General features: G+C 40.4%; 1 protein-coding gene across 1 annotated transcript in view; it reads left to right on the top strand.

The window, feature by feature from the left end:
- The first annotated feature begins 10,502 nt into the window (after positions 1 to 10,502).
- Positions 10,503 to 27,301, top strand: part of rhpn2 (rhophilin, Rho GTPase binding protein 2) — a 29,650-nt gene continuing 12,851 nt past the window's right edge. The window contains exons 1-5 of the mRNA XM_054612963.1: positions 10,503 to 10,693; positions 15,859 to 15,974; positions 20,647 to 20,775; positions 26,176 to 26,251; positions 27,028 to 27,105. Coding sequence (XP_054468938.1) covers positions 10,628 to 10,693; positions 15,859 to 15,974; positions 20,647 to 20,775; positions 26,176 to 26,251; positions 27,028 to 27,105 — 465 coding nt within the window. The 5' untranslated portion in view covers positions 10,503 to 10,627. The remainder of the gene's footprint in view (positions 10,694 to 15,858; positions 15,975 to 20,646; positions 20,776 to 26,175; positions 26,252 to 27,027; positions 27,106 to 27,301) is intronic.

Here is a 27,301-nt window from a genome sequence, read left to right on the forward strand (position 1 = left end):
AAGGAATCTGTCCACTTCAAATAAAACTTATAAGGTAAAGACATATATTATTAGATTTTTTTGTTTTCTTTTAAACGCCCATGTTTTCTTGAATTCTCCAAACTTTACAAACAAAAAGGACAGGTTGTTCCTCCTTGTTAATGGTCCATTGTTAGTCAGACAGGATTCAGGTGAGTCTGTTCTCTCTCTGGATTGATGTCATCTGAGCCTCTGCCCATTCTTGTGAGGTAAAAGAGGGTCAACACAACAGTATGTTCCACACACTGCTTTCAGTCAGTAGGCCCAGACTATAAGATTTATTTAGTTAACAGTCAGATGCTCTTGTATGTATGAAAACAGCTCGAATTGGCAACAGAAACAGGAAGGCTTTTTTTATCCCCTTATGGCATGTTACCATGTCACAGTAGGATCAGCACAAGTGTAAATAAGGACTTGTTGAGACACTTGACTAGAACAAATCCGTTGTCAATGTGCTTAGTAACGCCTGTCCAAATGTCTGCAGTAAAAAAGGTTTATAGCAGGCGTAGCTCTACAAGCGTTTACAGCAGGAAGTACAAGCCCCCACAACCACCCATGTGTTTTCACTACTGTGTCTGATCAGATTTCTTAAAACTGGGTGTGAACTTACAGCTCAATTGACAGATCCCTCACTCCCTGTCAGCCTGTTAAAACAGGCCTGTCTACACCTCTTTAATTTATTTATGGACAGTTGGAGTGTAGTAACCTCATGCAGTACGCAATTTTCACTACAGATTTTTCTTTATGTGGTGGCAGGAAAAATACAGGTGTATTTAAATAATATTAACAGTGTCTGCGTTCCGTTGGTACTGGTCGACTGGAAAGGCTTACTAGCACGCTGACTGTAAATAAAACAGAACCATAATTTATGTTAGCTGTGTGTTTCTCCTGCTGGGAGAAGTCTGCATAGAAAACAGTGTTTTAGTTTTTCACAGCTTAAAAATGAGGGTAGGGTAAAATAAATACTTTTTTTCGTGTGTCTGTTGTCAACATTTACATTATGTAACCATTCCCTGGAGTGTTCCTGAGGAAATTTGGATGGTAGAATAGTGTTTTTGGATTCACAGCACATGACTTGTCGTCTGGTCTCCTCAGAAGGACCTCTGTAAAACTTCACACTCATACCAATTAGCTAAATAGGCATATATGTGCCAGAGGAACAGAGAGAGTGAAACATTGCCCTGGAATGATTGATTATTTCCCCTGCAGTGTATTTGTTTTCAGTGACGACTTCCTGGTTTTCAATAAAGCCCCCTGCACTTTTAATATGTCAGAGCACATGGACACACACACACACACACACACACACACACACACACACACACACACACACACACACACACACACACACACACACACACACACACACACACACACACACACACACACACACACACACACACAAACGAAGATGTCACAAGAAAGAAACCATTATGAAACTGATATTTTAAATGTGTACCCCCTCAATTTATCTACAAGAATAGGACTTCAAGAGCTATGTATTTTGTTTATGCACTATTGCTCTGTAATGGTTCAGTGAGTGCTCCTGCGCTGTAAATTCTGTGTGTTGCGCAGGCAGCAACCCGCGGTTCTGAAAAGTGAAGTCGATGTGGAAGTGCCTTAAAAAGGCAAGATGGCGATGGCCAAAATGCCGAACTGTAGGCTTTAAAACTGCAGTCCACAAACCAATGGGTGACATCACTACTACTACAGCCACTTCTTATATACAGACTATGGTGTTGAGATACAGGTGAACTTATTTCTAGTTATTGTGTTACTGGCTTTGAGTTTTCCTGCACTGTAAATCCTGTTGAAATGCAGACTGAGAGGAATCCCTGCCAAGGGATTATCTAATAATCCCCCAGTGGATGTCCCTTTCCGATCTCAAATATCGGTATCGGGGCCGATCAAGGCATTTTGTTTTTAACTGATCGGTATTGGCTATACTGAGCCCGATCCGATGCTTCATTTCGAGTCAGCACACAGGTGTTTTTTACTAGCGAAGCTTTCATGCACAGCAACGCACCGACTGCAGCTGCCATCAACTCTCTCACATATGTGCACGCAAGCATGACTGTGTTTATTTATGTTAGTTACCTAATTTATGTTCAATTGTTTCATCAAAGCTCATTGAAAGAGTATCTTGCATTTTGCTTTTATCTACAGTGCATAGTTTTTCACCGCATACATAGGGGAGACAAGAGAGGACGACAACCACACTCACCACACCACTGCAAACAAAGCACCACATGCAAAAAGCCAATAAAAGTTATTTATTAATGTAATCTGTGCAAAAGATTACGGACTAGAAAAATAAACACTCAAAAGAATAAAGTTCCTCCAGGTATCTAAGGTTTTTGAAGGAACAGTGTGTGAGATTTAACGGCATCTAGTGGTGAAGTTGCAGATTGCAAGCAACAACATGACCCTCTGCTCTCCCCTCCCTTTCCAAGTTTGTTAGAGAACTACGGTGACCTTCAGGCAGGGATAGGTTTCTTTAAGATTGTATTACTACAAGGAGTACTCAGTTATTTTTCATGACTAAATAATTGCTTTTAAATACATACATAGAATTAAAAAAAATAAATTCAGAACAGGATTAAAATGTATTAATACCGGTAATTTAAATACAACTAAATATTGTTTTATAGAGTAACAATAATGTTAACAACAGCAAAGTCACTGAATAAAGTCATAACTATCTCAATGGAAACCAATCGAAAATTTCAATAAAAAATAAAAAATCCTAAGTGAAGTTTTAATGACAATGAAGAACACAGACATCAGGTATAATATCTGTCCTCCTGGCCTCCTGACTTCTTTGTCATCTCGTTCTCACTGTATCCAACAAACCCTCTCCGCTCTGCATGCTGACTTTGTTCCGTGTGTGTCTGTGTTTGTGTCTCTGTGTGTGTTTAGTTGGAGGAACTCAGCCCTTACAGAAAGAGCAGAAGAGATACTAACAACTAACTTTCAATGCTGATAAAAACCCTACTAACGTCGGAGCTTATCAATACTCCAGTATTTAATAATTTAGCACTAGGGCCTGTTTAATACTGAGTTTTGGTACTCATCCCTTCCTTTAGGTAATGTCAAAACACAAAAGGCTCATTCCAGAGCCATTGTCTGGTTTTTCCATACATGGCTGTAGAAACATGGCGGTATCCGTTGTCAAGCATAAACATTGGATTACTTTCAATGAGATCATCTTGAAGATCGTCTTGTTAATTTCGTATATCTGCTGAATAGTTATAGTTGCTCAAATAGAAATTTTAAAAAGCATATATCTATTGCCTCCACACAGATCTAAACAAGGTGACAGCTCTCTCTGCTAACGGTGCTAACAGCAGTAACAGTGCTGACACAGCTAACAGTGTTTACCTGGGGGGGGGGATCCAGAGGGTTGGTGCTACTTTTATGCAACACTGTCAGTTGAGACGGTGTTGTCTGCTGTAACTGCCGTATTGGGACGCACGCAAAGCGTCGGTACTGGATGGTGTTTGTGTCCTGAGGCTAAACAGCTTTCACAAACTAGCAGTCTCACTCTGCAATAGACTATTTTGTGGAAAAGTGCATCAAAATGAACGGTTTAAAGTTCATGGCACGTACATTCACAAGAGTCCTTTGCTAAATGTGTTTTTTATCTTTCGGCCTCCCTTTTTACCAGTCGACTAAGCTGGTTAGCTCAACAATGGCATTTATGTGTCAGATCTGAACATCCCTTACTATGGCGACTCCCAGTGTAATATAATATATATTATATGTGATATAACAAATGGTAGAGAAAAAAGTAACAGATTTTAGGGACTTTTGAGAAAATACAGCAGAGAGGAAAATTATAGATAGAAAAGGTGAAGGTGTTACAGATGGTAGAGATGGAAGATGACTGGTTTTTGTGGCTTTGAATAATACACAGGTTGAGCTCATAATTCTGAGGTCATATAGACCTAGTGGATAAACAGAGAAGTTTGTCGGTGATTGTTTGCTTTGCTTCCTAGCCAAACTAGCTTGGAAGGAAATCCAAGTTAAGTATTGAATAGATTGAATAGATTTGGTTAAAATAATCATGTTCCCAACTGAGTTAATTGTAAAAATGTTGGTGATCCTTTAGCTTCCCACAAATCACCATTTTAATTTGTGCCAATACTTTTGTTTGTGACCAAATACCTGCAAAACTAATGACATGCTCATCAGCCTCAGCTGTACTTTGTGCTAATTAGTGAATCTTAGCAAGCTAACATGCTAAACTTTCTTACCAGTTCCCCGTGTAATTGATTCTGAAAGACACAGCAGACAGTACAACCTGGTAGGGAATGTTAATGAACATCATCCTTCACTTCTTTCTTGAGCAAGGCACAGCTACTCATATCCGAAGTGTGAGCGTGAGTTATCTACCTCTTAGAGCTTCCTTTCAGTCTGTTTCTTCAAAAGAAAAATGGATTCGCAATTTAATATTATTGAAAGAGTTTCTGTTCCATTTAGCCATGTATCTGCAGCCTTAACCAGAAAAAAAAAAAACCACACACACACACACACACAAACACACCACTTCATCTACAGTTTAAGGAGTTAAGTTGTTAAGTTGCGGCAGGCGAATGCTAACGAATGCACAATTAACTTGGAGCCCGGCCTCCCTCTCCAAAAGGAGGCCCCAACAAAGAGAGGAGATGCTTTGTTGGCGACAGGAAGGCAAGCCGAAAAACACTGGCTTCAGTGTGATGACGGGAGGGGACGAGGAGGAGATGGAGGGGGAAATAGCCAAAATACTGTGGTGGCATCAGGGGAGGAGTTGTTCTGTAAACAAATACATCACAGCATCCCATTGCAGCAGCAAGAGGAGGAAGTGGAGTATATAGGGGAGGAGAATGGAGGAGGAGTCGCAAGAGGACAGGGAGGACAGAAGGAAGAGGAATAGAAGAAATAAGGGGAAAATAATGGGAGAGAAGGATGATGAAGAGGAGGTGGGGGGTGGAGTGTGCAGTGGAGGATGAGCTTAAGGATTTGTGTGGTGATAAGAAGCTTCCTCTGGCCTCAGAAAAAAAGAGATTTGTGATGAAAACAAATGAAAACCCACACAACTTGGGTCTCCATTAAGAGGCTGAATCCCACAAAGTCTGCATAATAGGCTGAAAAAGGCTCATACCATTCTAACGACTTGTCTAAATGCAGCCAAGAAATAGTAATTTGTCTAAATTTGAAGGACACATTTGATTCATCATGTGCACCCATCAGTTATTTACTGTAATTTCAGGTATTATACAATTTATGAGGGTTATCAAAATTTTTGTCTGTGAAAAAGTAAAAGAAAACAGCTAAACACACACCTATTCCTGTGAGCGGCTGGCTCACAGGTCTACATCAGGGGAAGGAGATCCTAAAGGTGGTGTTCTGAGAGATTTATTTTGGCTCTGTCTAAACAGACCTGTCAGTTCATCGGTAAACCAAATCCAACCCATTCCGGCTATTAGCCAGCCATTTGACCCCCTGATTATCGATTGTACAGGACTTCTTTCTCATTCAGGGTCTGGTAATATGACCCTACAAGCTCATCAGCAAAATCGATCACTTGAAAGACCATTATTGGGTTCTTTGTCTCAAAATTACAGCTTTCATCAGTCCAACTGGGCTGGATTGCAAAATGCACCTGCAACATTACAATGGTTGATGAATAGAGTAGTTAGCTATATGGAAGGCTCACATGTTGTGCTCCGAAGTAAAAACAGGAAGCCATGGTTGACTTGACTGAAACTAGCAGTTACATGACAAAAAGGTTGTGAAACTTTAACTGAACTGCAGACTGCCTGTCAGTTTAGATTACCAGTTGTCCACTTGGCAATTTTCTCTCTTTATTTGGTACTGCAATTCATGGCAGATACCTCTATCGCTCTACAATAACTTATTCACACTATTCATTTCAATGCACAAACTAATACTTTCAGGATATAAAATATAATATAATCAGGAGCAAATAGCAATTACACATCACAGTGTTGGATTCCAGCACATAGACATGCTGATTAGTATGTATTAAGTTTCAGAAGCAAAAATGGCAAGAAAGAGGATACGATGAATAAAAAGCAAACAATGATGAAAGAGGAGACAGGCGGTTGGAAGGAAGGAAATGGAGCAAGGAGAGAGCCGCAGAGAGAGGAAAGGCAGGAAAAAGGAAAAAGAGGGATGGATACAGGTAAAGAGGGAGTGGTGAAGGGAAGCAAGAAAGGAGGAATGAGGAAAGAGGGACCAAAAGACAAAGGAAGGAGAAGAGGCCATGAACCCAACACCACTTTGCAGCCAAGGATAAATTATCACTCTCTCTCATCCCGCCCTTGATCTATTCTTACTGTAGAGCTTCTGGAGTGCCTGCTGAAATGGTTTGCTATACTGCCCGCATGGCACATAATTTGTTAACCGGGGACTTAGAGTTCTTGCGGCGGGCGAGCAGAGCTGCATAGCAACCCCACAGCACTTCCTGTTGGGCCAGGGGTTGAACGCCGTTGCCCGTTGTTCACTTCAGTGCCCCCTCTGCCTTTAGAAAAGCAGCCGGGAGGCAGTTCACTTACAATCGGCTTTGTGCCTCGTTGTGAGGAGAAGAGAAATGAGCGGAAAGGCAAAGCGCCCTCAGTTCACCGCACTCTTGAACAGGCAGAGACCTCTTTATGGCTTTACTAGTATGGGTCCCTGAGGGCCGCCGGTTAGAACTTTGGAATGATGACAGCTGAGCATTGCTATCGGTATTCAGTCCCTTTAATTGTGTCTGTTTGCATGAAAAAAATGTTTAAATGTCCATCCTTCAACCAAAATCAGTATCCTTTCATACAGGATTTTCTTTTCCAGGAAGAAAACAGATACTCAGACACGTGCTAGTGCAAGCGAAGCGTGTGGAATGACCATTTTCACTTTGAAAAACTGTAAATATGCAGTTAATACCACTGAGTTTTAATTGCTTCAATCTCTGAAATCAAACGATGTATTTGTGCAAATATACAAAGCTCATATTACATCATACCGGCATACCTCCACATCTGCACACACCTCTCTTTGTCCTCTTAAAACCCATGGGTGCCATACCAGTGTTCTGACGGCCCCTTACTGTGAAACCGCAATAGTCCAAAAAATAGGCCCATTGGGAAAAGCGCGTTTGTCTGACAGCCCGACAGCTAAACTCCCATTGTTCTGAAGGCCCATTGCTCTTGACTCGCAATGTTATCTTTCAAATTGACAAACACTATATGTGTAATTCACGCCACGATTCAAATAGAATCAATAAAAGGTTTTTCTCTCGCTGTTGACTACCGTACATATCTTTTCGGAAATAAGACGATATGTAAATGTGTGACTTTTACTTTGGAAAATCACTTAATTGATACAGTAAAAATGCTTGATTTTGTGTCAGACATGTCTTGAACTCAAATGTGTCTTAATAACTTTTTCAAGCAACAACAGATTAAAGAATACAGGCATTTCTCTCACAATTTGTGGTATTTTCTTTTTAATGTATGAAGATGCAACATGATTTTTACTTTGTCTAAAAATGATCCAGCTGATCTTATTTTCATGTATGTATTTTGTTTACACCCTTGTTAACATCTTACTTTGAAAAGCTGACGGAGTCTCACGTGCTTCTACTGCTAGGCACGATTTAGGCCTATAGGTGACGTGGGAAGCTATAGGCTTTTCTCAGATAGACTTGACAGACTTTTGGCAGACGAGTGCATAACATTGTCAATCATTCAGAACAGGCATTTCTTGTAAGGCAGTTCCAGGGCCCTGGTATTACCTGTGTTACACGCACACCTAAGCAGAAAGGTACCATTAGTTGTTTGATTTTGAAGATTTTTAAAACATATGCAAAAAACTAATTTAAAGAGAGCTTGGACTTCTTGAAGTATGGAAACCTCACAAACACAAACACCACACAGTGTCAGTCAGCCTATTAAACAATTCATAAATGTGTGCTGGTGACAGTAAAGTGGAATTATGTTGAATTTATTTGAAGAAAACAAACAAGGAAAGCAGATCATCCAGTGATTAAAAATAATAGAAGAAGAAATGGACACTGTCAATGCTCAAATATTGACCTCTACCTCCATCTATTGGTTGATGTTGTTTATTACAACATCAGTGATGTAACATATCCTCACATTTCAGAAGTTCATTTTCTGTTCATCCAATTTTATCAGATCTACTCCACAGCATAATTAGCAATAACACTCTCTGTCAGTGGCTGGATATTTTCCTAATCACAGATACAGACGCCCCTTGCAATTTTTGTGTGACCAAAGTCCAGACCTCTGTAGTGACGTCAGAAGTAGGCAGTGATTCCAGTGATTGCTTTGTCACTTCATGTACAATTTTTCAGACCATCATTGTGTGAATTTGATGAAACATAAAAAGCAACACAACTTGTGTTTATGGTCTTTTTTCTGACCGTTAATGTGTTGATGAACAAACAGTTAAAAAACGGTCACTCTAGTGAAACTAAAGGACCCATTTCACTTTGTGAACTGGTCACCAACATAACCAGCTTGACCGGTTTGTACAGGCTTGTGACATCATTCTAGCTCAGTACTGTGGGAAAGTGTGACACCTAAGAAAAGTGAGTGGTCGTTTACAACTTGAACTTCCATCTACAGTCTTATCCATTTCAGTGAGACATTGTTCTCTGTACAGGAATGTAAACTGGTAATTTAACAAATGTGAATGTCTCTATTGACCCCTAAAACATTAGTGATGATTCACCTCATTAGTTCAGTATTGACATGGTGTTTCACTGACTTATATGTGGTGTGTTGTATACGGAAAAACTGCTTATCCAGTATTCTTTTTAATATGAACTTTTTTTCTTTAGTTCTTGACAAGCCCAAGTGAAAAAAACCACAGAATGTGTTTAACATTCAGAATTCAAATGGAAAGACCGTCATTCAGCCACACATATGTTAAATAAGGCTGGGAAAATAAAAATATATTCCGTTCTAATAGCTTTTGCCTGGCTTTCAGATGCTGAAATGTTCCAGACAAAGACAGCCTTGGCCTAGTTTTACAGCCACAGTAGCAACACCCTCGTTGTTCTGGCTTCAACTCTGTCTAGTTGTTATCAATAATCTTCTCCTGACATTAATAACCACCTCTTAACCTGCTTTCTAACTGGCAAAACCAGCCAAACACGAGCTGACGACTCCTCTTGTTTCATCTCAGACAGAGACATACCGTTGAGCTAAACACACCACAACATAATTGATTTTCGTCGTAACTTTAAAGAAGCCACTGACAAAAACAGTGTGTAGGTTCTAGGGGGGGTTTATTGGTAGAAATTGAATGGAATATTCATAACTATGTTTCCATAAGTGTAAAGTCACTTTTAACTATTTTTGTGTTTACATTACCATAAAATGAGCCACAATAGAAGGTTATTCTCCAGCACGCTTGAAAAGGAAAGGGGGAGGGGTATTCAGTTGGTTGCAATCTGCTACCTCACCACTAGATGCCACTGAATCCTACACACTGCTCCTTTAAAGCTAGTGTAGGGGTAAAGCTCACTTCACCCACAGATCCACTCACTGTTGTTGCCAGGCAAGCATTAAAATATCTGTTTAGAGATCACAGGTGTTGTAGGCCTACAATTTTTTTAACACTTTAAACCTCAAAGTCGAGACCGTCTGACTATTCCTCAGATTTTATTCACATTTTTGAAATCTGTGAGTAGCTACATTTTGGGCTACCATACCGTATCTCAGTAATTAATGAAATGTTGTATTTTTTACAAATGCTTTCTTTTTCTCGAATGAATTTGTTAACAGGTTACATTGTAAATATATGGCTTCAAGTTAAGATTGACATTTCTTCAGTTTAAATGTTATTGTGTAATCATTTTGGGGAAATGACTTCCTTGTACATTTAACAAAAACATTAATATTTCCATTGCTGTTCAATTAGTCTCTGAGTAATGGAAGGTATTTTGGTGTCAATACAAAAGTGTGTCATCCGACCGCTCTCTCCCCAATGCATTATTATTATTTATTATTATAAAATCGTTTTTATAGCTTTAGATAAAATCTAATAATTACTATTCTGTAGTTTAAAAGTATGATATTTTCTCTTTTTCTTGTCCAACTTGTGTATTTCTTGTTTTTCACTTTCAACATTGTTTCAATAACCCCCCCAAAAAAAAAAAAAAAAAGATCAGGTAATACAAAAATGTAAATACAGTTTTGAACATAACCAGTAGGGTTAACCAAGTTGTTTTAACTATTACAAGGTCAAGCAACAAATGGTGCAGAATCGAGGTAGAAATGTAGACTATTTGAAATGTGAATCCGTTTCCTGGAACCTGAATGAAACAGGTGCCGTCCGGTGAGTTTTTTTAAAAATGTATTCTGAATGCACCACCCATTCTCAACCTTTCCTTTTTTTTTTTTTTTTTTTTTTCCTTTTTGGGCGGAGTTTCTGGTTTCTGCTGGAAAAGTCCCTGACGGAGTTGAGTGAGAGCAGACGGGTTGTTGGAGGAGAGAGAGAGAGGACGCACACCTGTCGACCAGCAGCGCTCTGCCCTTAAATACAGTCTGAGATTCACGCGTGTTTTGTTCCTCAGAGAGTCTCAGAGAGTCTCAGGATGACGGACACTATTTTACCAAACGGCATCAAAGAAGGCGGAGGAGACAGCAGCTATTTCAGAAAGGTGAGTTTTTGTTTCTCGTCTCTTTGGTCACAATATGTCCGTGTGCGTCACGTAAGGTTACATCTCTGCAGTTAAACAAGGGGTGCACGTTTACGGCTTGACAGCAGATTTCACATGTTTTTCTATTTTTAATTGACTATCTTAGTGCATTGCGGGCATTCAAAAGTGCGCATTCCCATGTTAACTAATACAACCTGTATACGTTGACTGACGAGGAAACTGTTCCGCTTGTGGCTTATATATATTATCAAACATACAATGAATCAAAGGTGTATATAGTTAGATCACCACATGGAGAAAACTTTTACTTTATTTTTTTTAATTTTGTTTTTATTGATTAAAAAACAATTTGGTATACAATTTGGCAAAACAATACTGGATTTGTGTCACCAACAGCAGCAGAAACCTCAACACTGTCAGCTCCAGCTGACTGTGTGTGTGTGTGTGTGTGTGTGTGTGTGTGTGTGTGTGTGTGTGTGTGTGTGTTTTACTCCAAGAATAGCTGTATCTCCCTCAACTACTGATGGTGACAGATACTGTGAGGTCGGTGACCAAACATCCCATAATTAACACTATCAGTTTCCCTGCTGATTGTCAGAGGTGTGATGGTGATTGGCATTTCCCAGGAAGTGCTTTGTCAGATTAGTCTCCTGCCCTTAGGGCATCACAACAAATGGCTGCTGTGTTTAAGGGCACATTGTAAGGCCACTAAGGCCCTGACCTTTGACCTTTTTTTATTGATTAACTGTATCTTACAGCTTCTGTGGATAACATCATCAGCTAAATGATTGAAATGTTCTTGTTAGTGCCAGGTTATCTTAATTGATAGATGAGATAAGAGGAGTATTTTACCTGCCGGTGTTTGTGTTGGAGTTGATGCCTTTTCATCATGTAAATAAGTATGCTGATGAGCTATCGTTATGTAGTAATTAACATGTACTGCTTCTGGGATCGGCACCGAAACCTCTCCAACCAGTTTTACGGTTCACGTAGCTGTGACTGTAACATTTTCAAGAGCTGTGAGTTTGTCTAGTTTGAGGCTATGAGAAAAGCTCTTGGCAGTGGTTGAGTGATTATCTAATGTGTTTTCACCGAGTTCCCGGTCTGCCATGCGGCAAAGTGTTTTCATAGACAAGCTTGTTTGGATGGACATCTGAACAGGGCCTTTGTCCCTTTCAGTCCCCCGAATCCCCCTCTGAACGCGGTCTGGATTTAGGCTCTGTGCCGCACTTCCTGTGCCTATAAAAAAAAAAGTCAGCGGGAGCCGTGGCCTGGCTCTGCTGTTAGACATGTTGGGGGGAGTGTAGAGCCTTATACCTCAATCACAAACTGTTACCTTTATTACTGTAACACACGTTGTAGAGCCTGTCTCATCTTACTTTGTCCATCCCTCTCTACATTTCCTTTTTCCTCTGTATTTCCAAGTGTCGAACGCTCTTGAGTCTTTGCACTCATTGCAGAAAACTTTCTCAGTAAAAGGAAAAAAAGCCTTGCACATGAGCTGAAAACCACAACGCAATGAGTGCTGCACTCTCATTATGTAATGTTAAAGGGATTTGCAATTTGGAAACTTTTTTGGTCAAATTTTAACCAAGTTTCCATTTTTCCGTGTGCCCTAATCCTCTTGGGTGAAAACGAGTTTAATGATTTACAAGAGCCTCGCTGGGTTCAACCGATGCCCCGGGGGAGCTGTTGTGGTTCAGGGCTGCCGTCCCACCCCTCCACTGTTTCACCTCACCAGTTTGGCTGAGCGCCGACTGGCCGGCTGCTGGATGGAAAGATGGCAGACCAAAAAGCCGAATCGGCATGATTCTCCTTCCATGTCCTCCTCGGCCAACGAGAGCATTGACGTAGCATCTGGCCCGAGGCCGTCCTTCAGCCAGACCACAGACACAAATTGACAACATGTGTCCTGGTTCAGAAACCAGACAAGCTCCCTCAGCTTAGAAACACATTTGTATTCCCTTAGCAGGGTTTGTATTGGAAAAAGACAAATGAGCGATTCAGCTGTGATAGAATATTATCTTTCACTGTACGTCACTGAATATGAAGATGTCTTTTTCCGGATTGAAGGAAGCACACCCCCTTTTGGAGCGATCTGTCAAAGCGTCCCCTCAGTAATTGGAGTAGATTCAATGTCAATTAGGGAACATACATGAAATCAGCTTGACGATTACTCCATCACGAGTAGGTGTGAATATTGAGACACTGAACACAATCTATAATTGTAAAACCATTCGACCAACCGTCCCGTGAACCATAATGCTCTACACGCTCTTTATGAAGCCTCGGTTATACGACAGCTGGATGATTGGCTGTTTGATGGATATGTTGACAGACAGGACTGTCTTTGTGTTTTGCTGTAATTAAGTGTTTTGTGCGCTTGAAGAGAAAGGCCGTACTGTTTGACTTTGCCAGTGAGTGGGAGGCGTTCAATTCCCTGAGTGGTCAAGTGGTCTAGTTAAGGCAGTGAGTCACTTGCTATAATGTTGAGCTGCATGACTTTTTTTCAAGCATTAGGGCCGACAAGCAAGCTGGGGACATCAAGAAGACACTGTAAAACAATGTCCACGACAATACAAAACAAAAAAAGTCCCTAAACTTACAAGAAGCTGAGGTGTGGTATCTGACCATCAATTTTATGGACTGACTGTAATTCTTGATGATAAAACAGGATGTAATGGTCACTGATCAGCTGATCAGAGTCCTGTTGCTACGTCAGGATCCTGATCATCACTTTGGAATGACAGCATGGGTTGAATGTTCATACTGTGCTTCATATTCAAAATGGAAACGGAACATACTGCTATGGTTACAATCAAGCACTAGCCACTCCCTTGTTCTTTAACACAAACATATGCCTCAGTCATGATACAATGACTGACGTAACAACAATCTGCCATGAGTCCACGCCCTCTCCTGTCGCACACTCGCGGCCTCGCCCATGCTGTCATTCTAAGAATAGCCTCCGCTACGTGCCAGCCAGGCCACGCCCCCCCCCGGCAATCTCGATGCAGCACCGTTGTGTAATTAAGGAGGTGCTCATTTGCGTAAATGGTTAATCATTACACTCTCAGGTCACTGGAGTGTTTGTACAGGAACACCCAAGTGACTACAGTTGAGTGGTTATAGAGAAAAGGCTATGTTAAAGGTGACCAATTGGACCTGACATCAAACTTGCATCAGCAACATGACTTAGATGTAAATGTAAAATATGTGACGGGTGATACAAGGGCAAAAACACAACTACACTGACTGACTTGAATGAATAAAAACAATCCCTCTGAGCAGTAGCACATCAACAGTTAAGTTTTATTTGTTTTTGGTGATCATTTTGGGGTATTTCCATCTTCATTGGACAGATTACAGTGGAGATGCAGACAGGAAACTAGAAGAGAGACTGTGGAATGAATGCAATAAAGGTCCTCAGACAGATTCAAATGCAGAACATTGCAGTTATGTGGTATGCGCCTCTAACCAACTATAGTAGGGTCAATAGTTAAGGAATCCCAAAGAGCCTTATGGTCCCAGTAAAGTGTGTATATTTGTGTATGTATTTTTATATAGTGGGAAATGATGACATTGTTTTTGTGACATTTGCTATCTGTATTAGCTGTTACAGTAAGCTGTTTATAGTCAGTGCAAACCTATCGCTCAAAAAAAATCTTCTATGTCAATATAGGCCATTTTATATCTCAATTAAATAATTAATCATTTGTGGGAAGCCGGTGAGGGATTATATCCTTATCGCAGCACTAGTGAGGGATGTGGGGATCAGAGGGATAGTGTGAACCTCTTGTGTGTTTTGCCCTCATGGTGAAGTTCCTAGAGTCAGTAGTGACCTTGACTGCAGCACAGGGGACATGGGCATTCAAAATTGGGGGGGGGGGGAAAAAATAATTTCAAAAGGAAAAGAGAATCTCCCAAACAAAGTTGTGACAGGCATAAAATGTAATTTAATTTATAAATCCCTAATTTTGTATGTTTTGTACCTGGTTTCTTAGATTCCATCTTTGTTGCTTAGCACTCAAAGCTGTTGTGTTTAGGCTCTACTCTTCTGAGCGATGAGAGTAAACAGTGATCTAAGATTGTGACGTCCTTTAATAAAAATCTGTTAAGTCATCGTAAAGGAAATAGTAAATTAGAGTCAGGCTTCATGAGTCAATGCACCCTCCCTGTTGCTAATGTGTAAAACAAAAGGTGAACATGGACTTTAAGTAATGAAGATGAAATTACACTGATGACCTCTTTTTCTTTGTGTCATAAATATTTGTTATATGTTGTTTGAGTGCCTGGACGAATGACTCCTCACCTTTACCTCATGTAGAAACTGAAGCTCATTCTTCAGCTGACCTCAGAGTTTGACGTGTTTATGTAAATGTGTCCCCGAGTTGAGGACTGTAAACTAACTGGTTTTACTGAGCTGACTGGTTTCTGAGCATCATGGTGCTATTTTGCCATTTGAAGTACAGTAGCAGGCCGCACCTCTGCTGTGCCGTGAGTCAGTCAGTATGAATGTGAAGGGCCCGTTTATCTGCGCTGGTATGAGTGACAGTGTGTTGACTTAGTCAGGCTGGGACACTTGTGGTTGTGATGGGGACAAGGACACACAGTTCAGTCACATACGGTACCCGTGTAAACACGGAGAGTGAGAGCATGTGTTTGAGCTGAGTGTGACAAGGTGCAGCTCCTTCAACACCCAGTTTAGAGTCATTTTTACTGTTGCATCAGGGAATTAAGAAAAAGTGAACAGTCACAAAAATAAATCTTAAAGCCAAATGTACAAAAATGCTCTGATCAGGTTCAGAGAAAACGCTGTCTAGCTATTTAGTACTTTGACCAAATAGTTATATCTGCCAGCTCTGTGGGAGTGAATTGACATTTCTGGGTGAAGGGTTTAAAAACAAACTTCTGAACCTGGTCACTTTTGTCATATTTTCTGATTTAAAAAAAAAACCGTATCTGATATCAATTGATACAGTTAAAATAAAATAAAATTTTAAACGATTTGAAGGAAATTGAGGATCTATTTTACAATAGTATGAGCATAAAAAACATATTTTGGGAAATCACCCAACTTATTTGATGTGTGCAAGTTTTTTTTCCACTAACTACACAAGATATTATCTTCTGCTGACGTGTGTGCCTGTATTTTCTTGTCTCAGGGCTGCAACCCGTTCGCCCAGACTGGACGAAGCAAACTGCAGAATACACGAGCCAGTCTGAACCAGCAGATCATCAAACAGATGAGGATGAGGGCTGGAGCTGAGAACCTGCTGAAGTAAGAACTCAAAACATGCAAGCATACAGTACTTTTGTGTCTGCCGAATGTGTTAATTCCCTACAATGTTTATTATTCTAGTGGAAAAGGATGGATGGTTAGGACTCACAGTTCTGCATGTTTTGCATGAGGGAAGTTTATCTCTCTGCTCTCTGTGAGCCATTCATTTATGGTTCATTCAACTGTCTGTATTGCCAGTCCCTTATGTCTTATACTGTATTTGACCTATAGTAAACTCCAGCTGGTCTGTTGATGTTGAGAGGGATTGGCTTCATTTCCTTCAGTGTTCTGTCATCAGTTGTCACGAATTCTTGGTGAGACTTAAGACTACACAGAAACTATTAGGTAACATCCTTAAAGAGGAGCAGAAAACAAAAAGCTATTGTCTTATGTCGTTACGAAGAAACCTCAGAATAGTATGTAAACATTTTGCTGAGCATAATTTTTGATACGATTTTTATGGAGGAAGATGTGACATATTTAACGGCACCCAGAGATTTGTGTCTCCGTTTAAAATATAAATGGAGAAATATCTTCTTCCTGCTGAAATACCTGTTCTTGTAGCATTAAATTATCTCTTATTTGAGATCAGATTTCTCAGCAGGTACAATGCAGCAGAGAAAAATAGGAAGTTTACTGACCTCTGGAAAACCTTGCAAACCGCTCAGTCTGGCTGTGGGACATCTCATTACTAAATGCTATTTTTCAGAATTCAATATATCATGATAAACAGTCACTTGTAAAACAAAATAGGCTTATTTTCTGATATATTAACTGTAACGAAAGTTTCAAACCGGGCTTAAGCTTCGCTCCACCAGTTGAGGCTACATGTTTACACAGTATCTACAGTATGTTTAATGGCCTTCCGTTGCACTTGACCAGCTGTGCAATGTGCACAAGAGTTTAACCCTTCCTATTTTACATAAAGTTGTTATTCTCTTCTGTGTCCTATAAGGCAAATGCTTCAGATTAGAACATAGGTGACTTTAGAAATGTTATGTTATTTGACACAACTATCCTGTAATTAGTCTCTGTCTCGTTTAGACAAATCATTTTTCCTGTGTTTTATCTCACGTAAAGGTCAGTGCTTGGCCTGGCCTGTGTAAACTTCAGACAGAGGCTTTTGTTTCTCCTGACAAGCTGACATTTTGGTTCATCATTGGATTTTGTTGTTATTTTTAGTACTTAAATGTAAGGCCATCATATTTGAAGAGTGAATTTTTGAAAATTGAGAAATCTTTTTCTGTTGTAAATTGCTGAGGATAAGAGAGAAGAACAGTGCCTTTTCTATATTCAACATAGATTTTGTGGTTAGTTTGTTGTCACATCTGGGTCTGTTTTAAACATAAAACCACCAGAACCTGCTATACTGGAAAAAAGAAAGAAAAAAGAAGTCTGTCTTCAGCTAGCTGCCTGGAAAGACAAAAATAGGAGTTAGAAAACACCTAGAGTGATAGGTCGTCTTATTATGAGATTTTAGGTAATTGCAGGAGATCTACAGGACAGTTAAAACATATCCAGAGTTAAATCAAAAGCTCTCTCACAACGTGTCATCCGAAATGAAATATTATGAGCTTTATAAAGGTAGTGTTTATTATTGCAGGCTCCCTGTGTTGGATTGCATTAAGATATACAGCTCTTCCCGTTACTGTGTCCACCTTCTGTTCTGTGTGGCCTTTGGCTGAGGATAATGTTCCCCACAGCAAAGTTTAGTGAACTGTTAAGGCCTTATGTAAATAAAAGGGTCTTGTGGTATCTTCAGAGTCTGGAGAAATGAAAAGGTACAGCGGTGCACTTTTTTTCTGACCGTTGTTGAGCATCAACTTCCCCCACTGGGATTCTCAAATCAACTCTCTTTCCGTTTGTATTAAGATTAGTCTGGTGATGGAGGATACTGCTGTTTGTGTTTGTGTATGTGTGTGTGTTTGCTGTTATATGTGTATGTGTCCATTAGGTCTGTCTAAGCCTACTGTCAGCCTCAGAGGCCTCCACATTCCTCTAGTGCTTCACATAGTCTGCCCAGCCAAGGCCAGGGGCAAATGGACTCTCTCTCTCTCTCTCTCTCTCTATGTGTGTGTGTGTGTGTGTGTGTATGTGTGCTCGCCCTTTACTAGCCCAGCTGCAGCACAGGGAACAGCTTGGATACATTTTTTTGAGTTTCAGGTATGCTCTGAGCTTTATTTTTATGGTCATATGCAGTCTGAATGTACCTGAGATCTCCCATCTGTGTGTGGATATCAGGGTTGCCATGGCTCTCCTACCTATTTAGACCATCCACCTGGTTGGCATGTCAAAAACAGACTGCACCAATAAAGAAACCATTCAAGAACAGAAAAGACCCTTTTTTAAAGAAGAAATTTACAAAAAGCTGCATAAAAAGATCCTAATAAGAGAGTTTAGTTTGAGTCATTACGACCTATGGGGAATCGTGCGTGTGTGTGTGTGTGTGTGTGTGTGTGTGTGTGTGTGTGTGTGTGTGTGTGTGTGTGTGTGTGTGTGTGTGTGTGTGTGTGTGTGCTGTGTGTGTGTGTGTCTTTTGCTCCTTTTCTTTTGTTCTGCATTCCTCTTTCTATCAGCAACAGGTGGAGTTGTTCTAGTCAGACCAGTTTTCTTCTCCTAACTTCACTGCTCTTTACAGTGATAACAGAAAGACTGACGGGGATACAGTAAAGACAAAACTGCAAAAAAATAAACACAGACATCCAGTCGATGAATGCTGAAAAATCAAACCAGCAGAGACTGAGATATCTCACTTTTAGTCCAGGTACAACAATGGATCCTACCTTTCCAGTGTGTTATGCAGGTATTATGTAAAAAGTGTAAGATCTAAAAGTGAAGCTGAGGTAACCTCGATGATGTCATCAGGTTAGCTTGGCTTGGGTTTGAGAGTTTATGGTTTAGCTGTTGTTCAAACTTTAGAAAGCTCCCCAAGAGTCACAGAAGATTATCCAACACCTCCTCATGATTAGTAAACTGAACTTCATGTGTCAAAGCGTTGGTTTGCCCTTTTAAAGCGTTGGTTAGGAAATAGATAGTAGTTATCTCTGTCAACACCAATCAATTATCAGAACCGGATATCCCTCTTCCATTCAAAATCTTTGAGGAAAAATACAACATACTGCCAAAAACATATAATACAGCCTTTCCAGGAAAGAGAACCAGGGGACTTCAGTGAAACCACACTTGCTGGTTTACAGTCTTGTTCCCACGCTCCTCGGGATGATATTAGGTATTAAATTAGATATTAATAACAGTCTCTGGGCTGGCGAGCTGGCATCTATTCTGCCCAAACCACAGCACCTCCGCCCTGATAGCTTCCCCAGGCCAGACCTCCTCAGAATCCCTCCAGCAGGCTAAAAGGAAGTGATGCTAAGCCGGGGTTGACCTTTCTGTTATGTTCCAGTGTGTTTTAATGGAGAGAGAGACTGCAGTCAGTAATATAAGAGCATGAATCAAGACCACAGAGCAGAGTGAACCACTCTTAAAGAAGAGGACTCCATTGATTCCATTAAGCGTTTGGAAACAAACTCCATTTTATGTAAGGTCCCATTATTTTATTTCATTTTTTAACAGAGTTTGCATCTTTACAGTCATAACTGCTGTTTCCCAAGATATGGTGGTACTAATTGTTAGTGCTAAGCCCACATTATACCTTAATGTGGTAAGCCTCTTGAACCTTCAGCTTAACATATTAAGTTTAAACTCATGTCTGCCAGTGCTTCTTCACAGCTTACCATAATTGTAAAAAAAACAACCACATTCTCTGTAATTACAGGGGAGAGAGAGACACCAGGTGACAGGCAGGCAGGCAGACAGTGAAGCATCTCTAGAATGGAGTTTATTGGCAGGGCGTGTACCTGTGTGGCTGTCTTTCATTAGTTAGGACTGACAGGGAATGTATTAGGATTCACTATAAAACACAGATAAGGATAAAGTGTGACCAATGGTGTGTATGTTACCTTGTATCACTATGGATGCATGTTAATTGCAGTTTCAAAAAGGGACAGTGCTTCATAAATTCTGCTTCACAAAGGATCCAACCCCTTTGTCTTTGTATGCTAACACGTAAACACACATACGCATATTATTACAGCCTTATCTCTGCTGTGCAGTGAGCCCTAAGCCCTTGTGTGCACACACAGACACACACACACACACACACACACACACACACACACACACACACACACACACACACACACACACACACACACACACACACACACACACACACACAGTCAGTGTAATGCTCTCATCTTCCCTACCTCAAATACCACCAACCGCCTTTGTTTCCATAAATGTACAACAAATAACATTGTAATGTGGTGGACCTCTGACTTCCGACCGCTCCACGTTGTGCGATCAAATCACATTTTTTTCTACACAGGGGATGGAACTGTGATTCATAGATCTTGGTTAAGCCACTTTGTGCTGGAGAGTAAATCAAGTGCACATCAGGGCACAGTGACGCAGGTCTGTGGTCCAGAATATCGTGAGGAGGCATGCTTGTTTTAATAATCATTTGCAGGAACGTTTGGCTTCGTCAGAGTGGATAATAACAAGGCTGATTTTTCTTTTCTTCTCTTATATTTCAAACATATCGTGACCTTTTTGTGGCACTTTCTTTTGTCTTTTAATTTTTTTGCCTCTCTCCAATCTCTCCTGTGTGCAGGGCTACGTCCAACAACAAGGTGAAAGAGATGGTTCTGTTGGAGTTGAGCTACGTTAACTCCAACCTGCAGCTACTGATGGGACAGCTGGAAGGACTCAACAGCTCAGTGGAGGTCTACCAGAACACCCAGTAAGTCCAAGTATTACTGCTACCACTTTTACTACAACAGATCCCAGTACGGCCACTGCTGGTGCAATGTGTAAACAACTTCTAAGTTACAAGCATCATCATGAAAAAATCATTAAAAGGAAGAAATGTGAAGGTGTATCAGCGTAAAGATGTCTACACATGCCATACAGGTGTGTTTAGGTCATTAGTAAAATGAAGATAAAATAAACCAGATAATAAAATCTTACGAGACCGCAACTCATCAATAAAAAAAAAACTTGCGATTGTGCTTCGTTAGTAGCAATGCATCCGCTGGCAATATAATGTCATTTCTTGCATTTTTTCAGATTAATTAAAAGTTAAAGTTAATGCTAACTGCCTGTGATGAGGCTATTAAAATGATTGCGTGTTAAAATGCGTGCACAGCCGCCAGAACTTTCGAGTGTAGACACAAATGACCTGTGCACCAGTGCTCTCGTCACATAAGCACACTATTGATCCAACAATAATAAAACCTTAATCTTAAACTAAATCTGATCCAAATTCGAATTTCCAAAGAAGTGACGAAGTGACGACTTTATGCAGTCTCATTATACAAATAATCTGGTGATCTGCTGCTCAGAATACTATTCATACGAAAGAAGATTAACACAGACACACAGTGTTGACTGGCAGCCAACAAGAAACCAATCGGGCTCTGATACTAAGTCACCATGTACTCTTCCAGATGAAAGACGCTCGATGACAGGATTAGAGAAAATTGGTGCATGGCAGAAGAGCTCGGCATGTAGAAAAACATGATGACAAAGTGCACGAGTTTGTTGTTGTTGTTGAACTGGACCGGCTGGTTTTTGTGATACAATGCACAAAGCAACAAGGAAACTATGAGCTGAACTTTCATGCAAACTGAGATCATTATCTGGTTCAAAGCTTCTCTCAGTAGATCTAATCATAGAGTGTGTATGGACGTGCGTGACAGTGATAGCTTGTTTTTCTTTATTCAAAGACAAGCCAAGTTCATGGGCTGCGAATGAAAGTGCAGTAAGTATGTCGTGAGGATACACAAGTTGTCTCAGTCACATGTCAAGTCAGCTTGAAGACACAAAAGACTCAATGACAGTGATTAAGAAAATACATGGGTTCATACAAGTGTTGACAGATTATAATATGCATGTAGTTTACACTAGCCATCAGAGTTAACTGCTAAAATAATGTCCGCGTGTCTCCCGGAGCTATCAAAATGTACACGGACCATGAATGTATTACTGACAAGCAACATTGTACCTTTTTAAATGATGTTGCTTTGTTAAGAACAGCACTAGGTTGACTGAAAGCAAAGACTTTAGTGTCTAACTCTCAGCTCTAGAGATAATAAAGAAGGAAAAGAAAGCAATAAAGGATTATAGAATACAACTTTAAAATAAAAAAAGTCTTTAGACAGTGTAGTTAACTTGATTTTCGATGATTTAAAGGCTCCTGATTAAAGTGTCTTCTTCCAGGTGGCTCTTCTTATTGAGTGCACTTGAGACCTCTATGGACCATCTGCACACACACACACACACACACACACACACACACACACACACACACACACACACACACACACACACACACACACACACACACACACACACACACACACACACACCTTAGACACGCTATTAACACTAAACCTCTACTACCCATTCACAAAGGTGTACAAAAATGCATATACACACAATCATGTGTGATCCACACTGTATGAATAATACATGTAATCATTTACATTCGTACTCAAACCACTACACACAGTTCTGTAGAGAATGCCATGTTGCCCATGACAACAAATCACAACAGAGTGAAGAGAAAGGTAGGGAGATTGCGGAGGATTGTGGGTAATGGGTTGTTGTATGTTGGTAACTATGGTAACAGTTCTGAGGATCATTGAATGATGTTTTTTTTCCAAAGCACCAAGCTGCTACTATCAGGCTGTGTTTTTTCATTGTAAGATCATGTGTTACGTTTTTTAAATGAGCTACAGACCAAATTAAGGGTTTCTTTTAAATTCTGACATAAATCTGCAAATAACCTTATACCTTAAATAGAGACTAGAGAAATGGTCTTCTTTGACAGACAGAACTCCCTGTGTATGTTACTAAGAAGATAGATTTTACCCCTCAAGAATCCAAAGTGGCAAATGTTTTCCTGAAAGTATTTTGTGTTCCACTCAATGATTTTGTTACCCAAAATAAACTTCTACTTAGGTGTGAGCTGTGTAGGGGTTCAGTGTCCTCAAAGACAAACAACTTCCTCTTCATTCACAATCTCACCAGCAGCCACTAAGAAAAAGACATTTAGTTTACTAATTTCATGTGGACAAAATTCAACAGCTGCCTCTGGGTACAATCTTAAGGCCCCAGTGTCCTCTGTCACATGGGATCAGACGGACTCGAGTGTGGGAACATTCAGCCTCTCACCAGCCTCCTTATCGGGCTCTTGGAGAAGCACCTGCTCCATCCATAGACAATAGGCATGCTCGGAACCTACGATCAGCTGGCCAACATTGTCTGTCTGTTTTTAAAAGAAGATGAAACGCGTGCATGATCCAAAGTGGTCACATCATCACATTCACACCACCAGATCTACAAAGGGCCATACATAAAAGCAAACGGGTAGCATGCAAACAGGAATATTGGATATGTTGAGAAAGTCTGAGCAGGTGTCTCAGTGGGATGACCTTGGACAGGCACAATGGAGAGTTGGCCTCCTCCTCTCAGTCTGAAATACAACCTCGGTCTTATGTACGGAAACAAAAACCCTCTCCATGCCTTTTTCAAGGCTTTTCCCACCAGTCCACCTTCCTCTGAATAGCGTCTCTCTGAGGTTACATCTCACTCAGACCAGATTCGTCTGGTTCTAGAATGAGGTAATGCATAACAGAAAGCACATATATGTAGCTGGTGCAGAACACGTGGTGTACATGATGTTAGTGACCCACTTCAACCGCCCCATGATAATAATAGCAGCTACTCACTCACTGTATCCCTGACGATCTTATCAATGCCTCTTACCCATTAGCACTTTGTTGAACAACATGCTCACTAAGCACATTTATGAGCGTGATATTCCTTCAGTGTCACTCACGGTACCAGCATGTTCCTCATGCTGTACGTTTGTGATGTAGAACTTGTTTGTTCAGTTCCTCTCTTTAATGTTCTTGACCCTGACAATAAGCTGACGTGTCTTACAGACCTTCTGAATCATCACAACTATAGTGACGACGAATGAAAGATGCGATATCATTACTACAGGATTCTTCATTAACGAAATAGATTAATAGAGGCGAAAGAATGATTTACGGTTATCTATTCTGTTAGAAAGATGAGCTTTTGCACGCTCTGACATTTGCTGTACTTTTAATGATCCCACAATGAATAATAAAAATAGATAGGAGGGGAAATCATTAAGTTAATCACAAAATGCATTTATTTTTGACTTCTGGTCAGGCTAATAGATCTTAAATGAGTAAGACTTCAATGAATAAATCAACTGTTAAAAAAAACATTTATTTGTTGCAAACAATAACTTGTCCTGTATGTATTAAACAACAACAAAGATATAGTGAGTTTTAGAGGTGCTGGTAGGTGGATATTTTCATATCTTTGGACAGAGCCAGTCTAGTTTCCCCCTCTGCTTCCAGTCTGTATGCTAAGCTAAGCTAACCGTCTCCTTGCTCTCCTTTAATATTTAATTGGCAGACATGAGAAGATCTTTTCATGTCACTACAGTTGAAGCAAATAAGCGCGCTTACAAAGATGTGCAACTTCACCTTTGAGGCAGACTCAACCTGTGGATAGCTTACACAGGCCACCACTCGGCTCTCGTGGGAGTCGGAGAGGAAAAAAAAAAGCCAGAAACATATCAGTACACCATGTAACAAAACAAAACGACTCTAGATGCAGAGTTACGACGTGTAGAAAGGGTTTAAGGGGCCGTAGCTAAAACCAGAGCTTCGCTTGGCTGCTGTGGTGAGGGTCATCTGTTCCATGTCATGCACACTGACACTGACAGACGGTGAGTGGGAAGGTGTGTGTGTGTGTGTATGTGTATGTGTGTGTGTGTGTGTGTGTAAGGTGAGTGAGCTTTCAGATTCCCTGCAGAACAGATACCCCCCCACACGCCCCTCCCCTCTGCCAAACCAGAGAAAAAGGCCAGAGCGATCCCATCTCTGAGTACTAATGGATTACACTGCAGCCTGTTACTGATGAATGAGGTTTTCAGTGATTCACGGAGCCAGAATGCCAGAGGAATGCTGCCTTATCGTCAAGTGATGAATGAGTGCAAGGTGTTGTTTTTCTGAACCCTGGGGTTTTGACGTCTTGCATGCACTGAAAAGGCTGTACCAAATCTCTGATCCCTTTGATGGAAAGAGTCCTGATTTTAAACTAGGTTTGGGATAACAACACCATGGAGACTTGTTCTTGTTGGTTCTGAAGTTTGTGCTGCTGTTGCCCTCATTGGAAGTTTGAATAATAAAATGCCCAGCAAATCCAGAAGCAATACCCCAAGCTTGTTTTTTTGGGGGGTTTTTTAAAGGGCAATTTATTTTGTATCACCTCACTCTCAGGTGTCTGTCAGGTTGTATTTCCTCAGCTCTGATAACAAGCTGAACCTGCTTTCAATCTGTCAGCAGCAAGGACCGCCAGCTTCATACTACCAGAAAAAAACAAAACTCCAAACCATTACAGCTACAGCTGAGATCAGAAGGGAAATTCGCTGTTTTATGGCAGCCTCTCTTTACTTTTTGGTGCGTTCAAATAATAGAAGGTAAAGAGACAGCTCGTTAGTGTTACTGAAGCAGGGCTGCAACTCCAGAATGATTTATCAACAGAGAGATGTGAGGCTTTACAACACAAGGAGACGTGGGGGCCCCATTCACCTTTAAATCCTAACTCCAACAGTGTGTGCTTATAGCACCATCTGTCTAATCCTGACTTCACCTCTTTGAAGCTATGCTGAAGATTTGACGAAAATGTAAACTTTCTCAAGTACCAAAGCCGTCGCTGGTGTGATCCTGGCTTTGCACATATTATTATAATACATATTGTAATCTGACAGTGTTATTGTCGTGATATACCTAACAAGGCTTGATCTGTTGTCAAAGGGAGTTTCTTGTTGTTTGATATCTTGCACCACACCTTAGAGCCTGCTATTGTTCAGCATTAACCTATTAATGCAACAATGCTTAGCTGTTTGGCCGTTCTTTCATAAATCATTTTAAGATAAGCACCGCATTGTCCTGCTGTATTGTGCATTGTCAGCATCCACTGACTTATTGTGCTAGTTGCAAACATCAAGGATATTACCTTTTATGTGTATTGCATTCAGCATAAGATGACAGATCATGATATCATTATTTCTGTCTTTCTGTTTTGCTCACAGGGATACTGCCAACATCCCTCTCATCGCTCTGGGTCTGAAGGAGACAAAGGAAATTGATTTCTCCACTCTATTCAAGGTACAGAAGCAACAACTACAGCTTCACCACCACACACGTTTATTATAGCAAAAAGCATAAATACAGACTTTATAGACGAGGAGGAATAGAAATCCTAAATTGAAACTCACCAATAGTAACAGGACAGAAATATGCAGATGAAGGGTTATAAATACTGATTAACAAAAAATATGACCCACATTGGCAGTCATTGTTTCCAATACAGACTTAGCGCCTATTAAGTCTATTTGGGTCACATTGTCTGCGCCCTTTACTTTAGCTACATTATGTTTGCTTTATATTCGTGCAGGAACAATAAATCATCCGACCATAAAAGATTTTGTCTTGTTAACCAAAGTGGGTCAGTAGTTATTGGGAGTACTATGTGATCTATCATGTAGCTATGTCCCAACATGGGGAGGCTCTTTATCTAAATGTCATCATGATAGTTTTAGAGGGCGTTACATCCTGTTCTGGTTTGTTGACAGACATTGTGAGACTCTTCGACTTCATGAGCATGTTAATGCTGCTGTACTCATTGACTGTATTTCGCACCGACCTTAGTCTTAATGACTGGCTGGCTCCGACAGAATGAAAGCATTCACCAGCTCCACTTGGAGCTGCACAGTTGGATGTGACTTCTGTGTGCAGTTAAGAATGATGGGACAGAGTGGATTAGCTGTGAGAGTGGCCGACCTGTAACCGAAAGGTCACAGGGTTAAGCACTAGAGCACTCCCCAACTACAAGCCAGGAAAAATGTTGTATTGAGATGTTGACTTATTTTTGTTTCTCACAGGACTTCATCTTGGAGCACTACAGTGAAGATGGGAACAGCTTTGAAGATGAGATTGCTGATCTGATGGATCTGCGACAGGTAGTGTACACTAAAGGAGCCTCCATATTAAAATAATAATAATAATAATAATAATAATAATAATAATAATAATAAAAGACCACTACTCTTAAGTGGCCGTGATTTGGGTGGACTGATCCTTAAAAACAACAAGAGCTGTTAACTCTGTTAAGAACTTAAAGAGATTTTCCATCATTGCAGACTGTATCAGTTCTCT

Source organism: Anoplopoma fimbria, chromosome 2, assembly GCF_027596085.1.
Source record: "Anoplopoma fimbria isolate UVic2021 breed Golden Eagle Sablefish chromosome 2, Afim_UVic_2022, whole genome shotgun sequence".
NCBI lineage: Eukaryota > Metazoa > Chordata > Actinopteri > Perciformes > Anoplopomatidae > Anoplopoma > Anoplopoma fimbria.